The sequence below is a fragment of the Aplysia californica genome, unplaced genomic scaffold (assembly GCF_000002075.1).
Source record: "Aplysia californica isolate F4 #8 unplaced genomic scaffold, AplCal3.0 scaffold00602, whole genome shotgun sequence".
Classification (NCBI taxonomy): domain Eukaryota; kingdom Metazoa; phylum Mollusca; class Gastropoda; order Aplysiida; family Aplysiidae; genus Aplysia; species Aplysia californica.
Window position 1 is genome coordinate 46,302 of NW_004797872.1, and position 8,018 is coordinate 54,319.

At 41.1% G+C, this 8,018-nt stretch overlaps 1 protein-coding gene across 1 annotated transcript; it reads left to right on the forward strand.

Moving 5' to 3' along the window:
* Positions 1-1,158: 1,158 nt before the first annotated feature.
* On the forward strand, positions 1,159-7,023 carry LOC101857978 (ADP,ATP carrier protein 3, mitochondrial). The gene is made up of 2 exons (XM_005107417.3): positions 1,159-1,292; positions 5,529-7,023. Exon 2 carries the CDS (start codon positions 5,529-5,531, stop codon positions 6,441-6,443), a length of 915 nt encoding a protein of 304 aa, XP_005107474.1. The 5' UTR covers positions 1,159-1,292; the 3' UTR covers positions 6,444-7,023.
* Positions 7,024-8,018: the final 995 nt, after the last annotated feature.

An 8,018-nucleotide genomic window follows, 5' to 3' on the forward strand; every position in this document is an offset into this window, starting at 1 on the left:
GGTGGGAGGGTGGGGGGTGGCGAGTCTGGAGCTCAAAGAACTAAAAATCTATGTTGAGGTCTGCCAATATCTGTGAATGTGTACAATATACTATCGGCTACTGATAAAGTTTTATACCACTAGTTTTCAACTTATCCGATCGTCCAAACAAATTCCGTAATTGAATTTTCTGCACTACCATGCAAGACCCAATTAATGAAACAATCACAGTGTCTAAAGTCACTGGAGTAGAACGAATACAATTCCTTTAAGGTTAATACCTGCTTAGACAAGCAGACATAAACTGCGCTATCAACACTTCTGACAGGCAGTAGGAATGGGTCCACAAGACAGGACAAGGGTAGGGTCGTAGACGCGGGCCTCGGTCGTAGAGGTCAGTCTGCGGTCATCTTGTGTATGAACGAAAATTATAACTAAATACAGAGCACTGGAGGATTCAATGGATGGTGAATTTTCTGATAAGTGATGATCCTTGTTCGTCTTCGGATGGACTGCATTTTTCCCTTCATTAAAAAAAACATTTTTATCATTGTTTTTTTTCTACAATGAGCAGTTACCCAAACGATGAGCAGGCTCTACTTCTGTAGTTTCGACTTGAGAATTCTTCTCTATGTAATTCTTCGTTCACTTCATACCTCGATTTTTTAAAAAATGAACTACAACAGCAAAACAATGACAACCCTGATTTAAAAAATAGCCCATAAATTTAGTGCTCCTACTGAAAAAAAGAATTAAAGGGGGCCCATGGCCTATAAGTTTCACAAGATGCACAGGCTACAATTTTTTGTTTTGTTTTTTTGTTTTATATGGGCAGCTTTTGCAATTTTTATGCCCCAATCCCAGAATACAAAGCCTGTTTTTTCTACCTTGTTTGCACTCACAGAACTGTTGAAAAAGAAAGTCTAAAATATTTTTTGTGCTTGGAAATATGATTTTTGTTTCTAAAAAAGTCTTCTTTTTTTTAAAATTATAAAGGAGGAAGCAAAATACATGCATGTATAGGCCTAGTAGAATAATAACAAAATTGACTTACAACATGCCAAATATCTGGCAAGCAACAGGAAGTCACCAGCAAGACAAAAAAAAAAAGGGTTTGCCCTCTTTGCCCTTCATCTCCAACCAATGAATGGCCGAGGAAATGGCACGTGACAGGATTACCAATCCCTTCCTTCAGGTTACCAACCTCGCTTTCGTCCTTTTCATTTACAGCGACCATCACGACGTGGTGCAGATTCTGACAGGCGCACAGCCAATTCCTTCTGTTGACCTGCAGCAACTACAAACTAACCAAGGTAAGGATTAAACTTAACTTTTTATGTTGATTGTGTGTGCTACTTCTTTACTTGGTGTTTGTTTTCCAGCTTAAGAAAATGAAATAGTTCTGTTCACTGATAGAATCTAGCAGATCTGCCTCATACTCGTACTTCCCTGAACACCCTCTCGTCTTTCAAGTTCATACCGGTCATTTTTTGGTGGAAGAAAGAGCCGTGCTGCCTGTATCACTGTTTACACATTTTCAACGGCCTTGTCTAAAAATCAAAGATAATAGCAATTTTAGTGACCGGAGGAGTATTCTTGTTTTTCCTCTGTTCTGTCCAGTTCGACACATCGAAGTGTTGGCCGGTGTCTGGAAAATCAGACGCATGCAAATTCGGACTATCAAGAGATATGAATTTAACTCCACACCTCTACTCAAGTGGGTAGGCTATTAGAATGATTGCAACTTTGCACATTCTTTCATAGTTTCTTTTAAGACAAATGTATTGTCATAGATAACTTGTGTGTGACTAGTTTTAGTTTGGTTCTGTCATTTATACTTGTCATGTGAGTATATGACTTTCCTGTGACTGACCCACCCAGAGGACAAAAGGGCAAAATAACTGAGCACTGTAAATCATGATCTAATAGTATAGACTATAGATTCTAGGCCTTTAAAGAATTGGATGCCTTAAGTGCAACATAAAGTATGATGAAGAGATATTTTACTGAAAACTAGCGATTCATTTCTTTTAGTTTTTCTATGTTGTATTGTCTTTTCAAACAAATCCTTGATTGGTTTTTGTTGGCTTGATTTCTGTTCAAGTAGACATGGGTGAGAATGATTAAATTGTTCGTCATGCTTTTGTCTTTTGTTTGATATTTATCATGGCTGTTTGGAGAAGGGTTGAAAGTTCTGTTCTGTCTCATGAATTGTGTGAAATGCATTGGAAGCACTTCAGATTTTATTCAAATCTAGATTTTGTGGGTGGTTGGCGGGGGCTCTGGTTTGGTTTGCTTCTTCTTTCCTATCAAACATCTATCGTCCTTAACTCCCCTTCTTCTTTTTTATGTTTGTTTCTCTCTTTGTAACACCTCTAATCTTCTGGGGCTCATATGACCTTATGCAGTTGCGAGCTCTGTAAAACAATTACTAAAAAACCTTTAGGCCCAATCTTCTGGCGCTCATATGACCTTATGCAGTTGCGAGCGCTGTAAAACTCTACTAAAACTAACAATTATCCGCCGTCTGCTTGCTAGGCCAGTCACGGTTTCACCAGAGCCCCTTTAGCCAGCAACGCTTCGGGGTGACCTGGGTCGGCCTTCACGGCTAGCGTAACGCCTCAGTGACATTTTTTAAAAGTCACACCGTACTTCACCCAGACCCAGCTATCCCCTGCTTTGGGAAGGTGTTTGAAATATTGAAATACCCCCAAAAATGACAGTCTTCAGCGCATGCTGACCCAAAAAAGGCTTTTCTCCAGTGGGTTAAAGATGACATAAATGTTTTCAAAGATAATTTTTATCACGAAATATAGACTCTATATAAAATGCCGGCTCAAAAAAAAAAAGGTACATCTACTGATGGAAAGATCGGTTTATTTTCTATTAGAATAAAGTGATCGGCTTGGAAATATTTTGCATCAATCCTTCTGCGAAAATCTAAAACCATGTGCCCTCTCGAGGGGGAGCACTCAGTACACTTCACTACAGTAAAGAGCCAACTCGTTTGCCCCAGGGACCGGTGCAACGCCGGCCAGTTCAGCTCTCGGTGTTTTTGACAAATCATCGTGTTTGAGGCAATGAAATACTGATTTGCAATGGTCTCAGTCTTGAAAAAAATTAGGCTCCATATCTGTTATAGTGATTGTACTCTGTTAATGTGGAGATGTTTGGTGTACAATCGAACTTGTGTAAGACGGCCACCCATTGTCAAGGAGAAAAGTGGCCATATAAGGCGGGCGGCCGTCTCAGGCAGGTCTGATCAAGATGAAGACGAAGAAAACAAACCATTCCTTTCTGAGGTCCCAACCGAAAGTAGCTGCATTGTTGTTGTTTTCGCTGGGTTTTCTGTTCTTTTGTTGCTGCTTTTGTGCAAAGTTGACAATAAAACGGAATGTGTCAGACAAGGCGGACCGAGTGCTATGGTAAAACAAACACACGGGTCGCCACCACTCGGAGAACGAGCGACCCTTCTGTCACAAGTTCATGTTGATGTCCATTGTTACTTTGTTACAGACTAGGTAAACAGTGACCACTCATCTCACGATTTGTGTATGAGTTCTGGGCGGGGCTTATGGGTTATGGGGGAACAAGCTTACCTCACCAGCTGCTGAAAATTTGTTACCTATTGGTCAACAGGGGGAGGGGCCTACGCAACATGATCGGTTGGAGGGATTACCTAACAATAACATGTGATTGGATTATGACGGCTCGCCAACAATGCCAGGGGCGAATGCATGATTTATGACAAAACGTAATGGCGTCACTAAGGTGGCCGTCTAAGACAGGTGTTATTGTTTGGTGTGATAGGTGTTGTGTGTTAAAATATGGTGGCCGCGTTGGACAGTTGCCCGTTTTACAGTTAAATTATATCGAAAAAACGCGCGGGGGGGGGTTGGCAAGTGGTCATTTGTACGGGTGGCCGTCGGCGTCAGGGCAGGTTCGACTGTACTTGGTACTTTTTCATTTTCTGTGGTGCAGCGGCCCATGACAGCCGAAATACGATATGCCATAGAAATATTACACAAAAATGCGAATACGAATGTTGGCAAATTCTTCATTTGAATGTCTTTGAGTATGTAACAGAAACTAAATTTTCAAAGTAGCTCTATGCCAAATTTAACTGTTCCATGAAAGGCCTGTCTCCTGAGAATTTTGGTACTATTCTTTTACCTCAGTCAATTTTTAAGAAAATATCAGCTGTTTTAAATTTGATAAAAAATATTCCTTAATTGCTAACTGGCTGCAACCTCATGTTAGACATATGATACCTGGTGGGTTAACCACTTTGAGTCTGGTATGTCATGAAAATTTGTAATTTTAGCGCTGTGCTGTACCATGTATGTGATGGAAGTTGGTAAAATTTGCCATTCCTGGTTGCCTATTTATGTCGTTACATGTGCAACATGCTAATTACCCGACCCAAATTCTTCTGTACAAAGTTTTAGGTAGGCCTACAAGCGCTGCATAGATTCGTATTTGGAAATAAAACATGCTCCAGTCGGTACCAAATTTACTTGTATTTCCTTGCTGGGCTTGCGCGATCAATAAACATAGAACTAGGCTCTCTTAAAGCGTAAGCATCAAAATGAATTAAAAGGGCAAGTAATTTCACTTTTTAAATTAGATTTGCTGATTATTCGAAATTAGGAGTAAAATGGGAGGGAATGAGAACAGTGAGATAATGGAAGACCCGACGTCCGAAATATGTCACGAGGATGCTAAATGTAGACTGTGCGTCCATTAACACTGAGACATTAGGCTGCTGTCCTGGGTAACGAGGTCAGCTGAAAATTAATGCATTGTATTTGGCACTTGGAGGATTAACAACCAGCCTTCAAGTCGTATGTTGGTGGACTGATGTCTGTGGTGCAGTTACGCGTGTTTGGTTGGTAGTTGGCCCTGACAGTTTGGAAGACCACCTCCTAATTGATCAAAATTGTGTTGATGGAGGCAGTAAAAATTACATTTTTATGTTGGTGGGTTTTGTTTTTTCCCTCCTTGCTTTTTTTAGTCCAGTAATTTAGCTCACTGACTGCATGAGTGCATGTGTCAAGCTATTTCGACACTCTTATAGTCTTAAATTCCTGTAAGTCTTGTCCATAGCTAAGCTTGCCAAGTGGGTGGTTGGCGGGTGCTGTGGTGTGGTTTGCTTCTTCTTTCCTATCAAACATCTATCGTCCTTATCTCCCCTTCTTCTTTTTTATGTTTGTTACTCTCTTGTAACACCTCTAATCTTCTGGTGCTCATATGACCTTATGCTGTTGCGAGCGCCGTAAAACCTCTACTAAAACTAAACTAAACTAAGCTAGCCAATATAGCCTGTATATTTCCCCATTTTTATTTCAAATTTCGATGGTGGGTGCTCTGGTGTGGTCTGCTTCTTCTTTCCTATCAAACATCTGTCGTCCTTATCTCCCGTTCTTTTTTATGTTTATTAATCTCTTGTAACACCTAATCTTCTGGCGCCGTAAAACCTCGACTGAAACTAAACTAAAAATTTCAATTGTACTTCTCATCCCTGGCATTTTTGTCTTTCTCGTCCTCAGATGTCAAAGAAACCCCAGTTGGGATTTGCTGAGAACTTTGCCCTGTCAGGAGTAGCTGCTGTCATCTCAAAGACTGCAGCCGCCCCTATTGAAAGAATCAAGCTCCTCGTCCAGAACCAAGATGAGATGATCAAAGCTGGTCGGCTGTCTGAACCATACAAGGGTGTGGTAGACTGCACAGTGCGTACCTTCAGAACAGAGGGTCTTCTACCATTCTGGAGAGGTAACTTGGCCAACTGTCTGAGGTACTTCCCAACTCAGGCCCTGAATTTCGCTTTCAAGGACACAATCAAAGCTGCTTTCAAATCCTCTCCCAATGAATCGTATACCATGAAGTTCACCAAGAACATCTTCTCTGGTGGTGCCGCTGGTGCCATGTCCCTGTGCTTTGTCTACTCTCTTGATTACGCCCGTACTCGCTTGGCCAACGACGCCAAATCTGCCGGCAAGGGTGGCGGTGAGCGTCAATTCAACGGCTTGATCGATGTCTACAGGAAGACCCTGAAGTCCGACGGCTTTGTTGGTCTGTACAGAGGTTTTGTTATCTCCTGTGTGGGCATCATCGTGTACAGAGGCTTCTACTTTGGTTTGTACGACAGCTTGAAACCCATCCTGCTCAAGGAGGATGCTAGCGTGGTCCTCTCCTTCTTGCTTGGCTACACCGTCACCGTGAGCTCTGGTCTGCTTTCCTACCCCATCGACACCATCCGTCGTCGTATGATGATGACCTCCGGACAGGCTGTCAAGTACAAGGGGTCCATGGATTGTGCTGTCCAGATCATGAAGAATGAAGGTTTCATGTCCATGATGAAGGGAGCTGGTGCCAACATCCTCAGAGGTGTTGCTGGTGCTGGTGTGTTGGCTGGCTTTGACGCATTCAAAGATTTGTACATGTCATGGCGTGTTAGTCAGTAATGCTCTAGCACTTAGCTCTCCTCTTACTCAGACCTCACATCATTGATTGTTGACAATGAGTAATAATTTATGAGAACGTTGGTTGTTTTGGTTGTTTTGTTTTTTTTTAGATGGCCGCACTCTTCCTTGAGGTAGAGTATAAAGTTTTGTGACCACAGTAGGTTATTTTCAAAGTACAGTAACGTGAGAGTGGATTAAAAAAAATTTTTTTAGAGGGTGAGATGATGAATGTACAGTTGAAGCTTTTGGGGCCAGGGTGGTTTGTATTGATTTCCTCCTTTACACCATAAATCATTTGTCATTTAAGACATCTCATTTTATTTCGACAAAAGGCATTTTAGTACTCACATAATAAAAGAAATTCAGTTGTGTGAATTCAGATAACACTGAAGTATGGTTGTCAAAATGTTCTCTATTCGCAATTTTTGGTCAATGATTTGTTGTCAGATATTGTGAATACTGTTTAAAAAAGATTTAAGGATTGGAATGGAAGACTGCGCATTTTGGAACGTGAATATGTACACTTTGTGAACATTGCCTGCTGTTTAGAGCAAAATAAATGATGTAACTGTTTTTCCTATTTTAAGTCTTGTGTTTAATTATAATGCAATGTTAAGACTGCTTTCCTTTACTTTGTTTACTTCTGTTTTGTGGGGTGCAATTCTTGTATGAACATTTTTTTAAAAGAAAATGTGGCAATGGTGATTTCTAGCATGGGAAAGAGGTGACGGCATACTGCATTATATAATGATAGGAAGCGGTCTCCAACTACTCCAAGTGTCGCATCTTCTTTTAGAGAGAGGCTCAGCTCAGCACACACTCAGTCAGAAGTGTATGTTGTTTGGAAATGGCAGTATGACACAAATACTCATCATGGAAAGGACCCACAAATTGTGCAGCAGAATTGTAACTGGGCTGGTTATCAATATCATGCTTATACTGTGCCGAAACAACATAGGGGGAACTGCTGCCTTTTCTTTCCTCATCCTTGCTGTCGCCATTTTCCTCTATTCCTTTTGTATGTTTGTCACTGTCTTGTGAACTGCTATTTCCGGGATGCCTTGACAGCCGAAGCAGACTTTTGTGTTGTTGCAGTTGGGAGCACGGTAAAACCGTATTATAACGACGAAAAAAGTTGTCCGGTTCCCTTTTCAACACTGTAATTGTTGCCCTTGTGGTTTTGGTGTAGCAAATAACTGTAGGTCAAGAAGAACACTCCACTAGAAGTGTCATATTTGGGTGTTTTGTTGACATTCTTGTGTGGTCTGCCCCTGCTTCTTTTTCATTGTCAGTGTTTCTTTTGTATTTCGTCTAATTCTTCCTCTTACATTGTGCTGACTCACTGTTTCAACTCAACACGTGTTATGAGTCTATGTGAGTGATTGCAGGATGTCGCTATTAATGATTATTATTGGGGGCTGTTCGAATAAAATCTTACACCTTTTTTGCCCCCCCCCCCCCCCCCCTTACACTTTTCTTACATTTGCCTTTTCCAGCACTAAATTAATGACAAAATAATACATTGTTTTTTGTATCTGTAAAGATAAGAGCAGACTTTGGCCGTTGCTTGGGCAA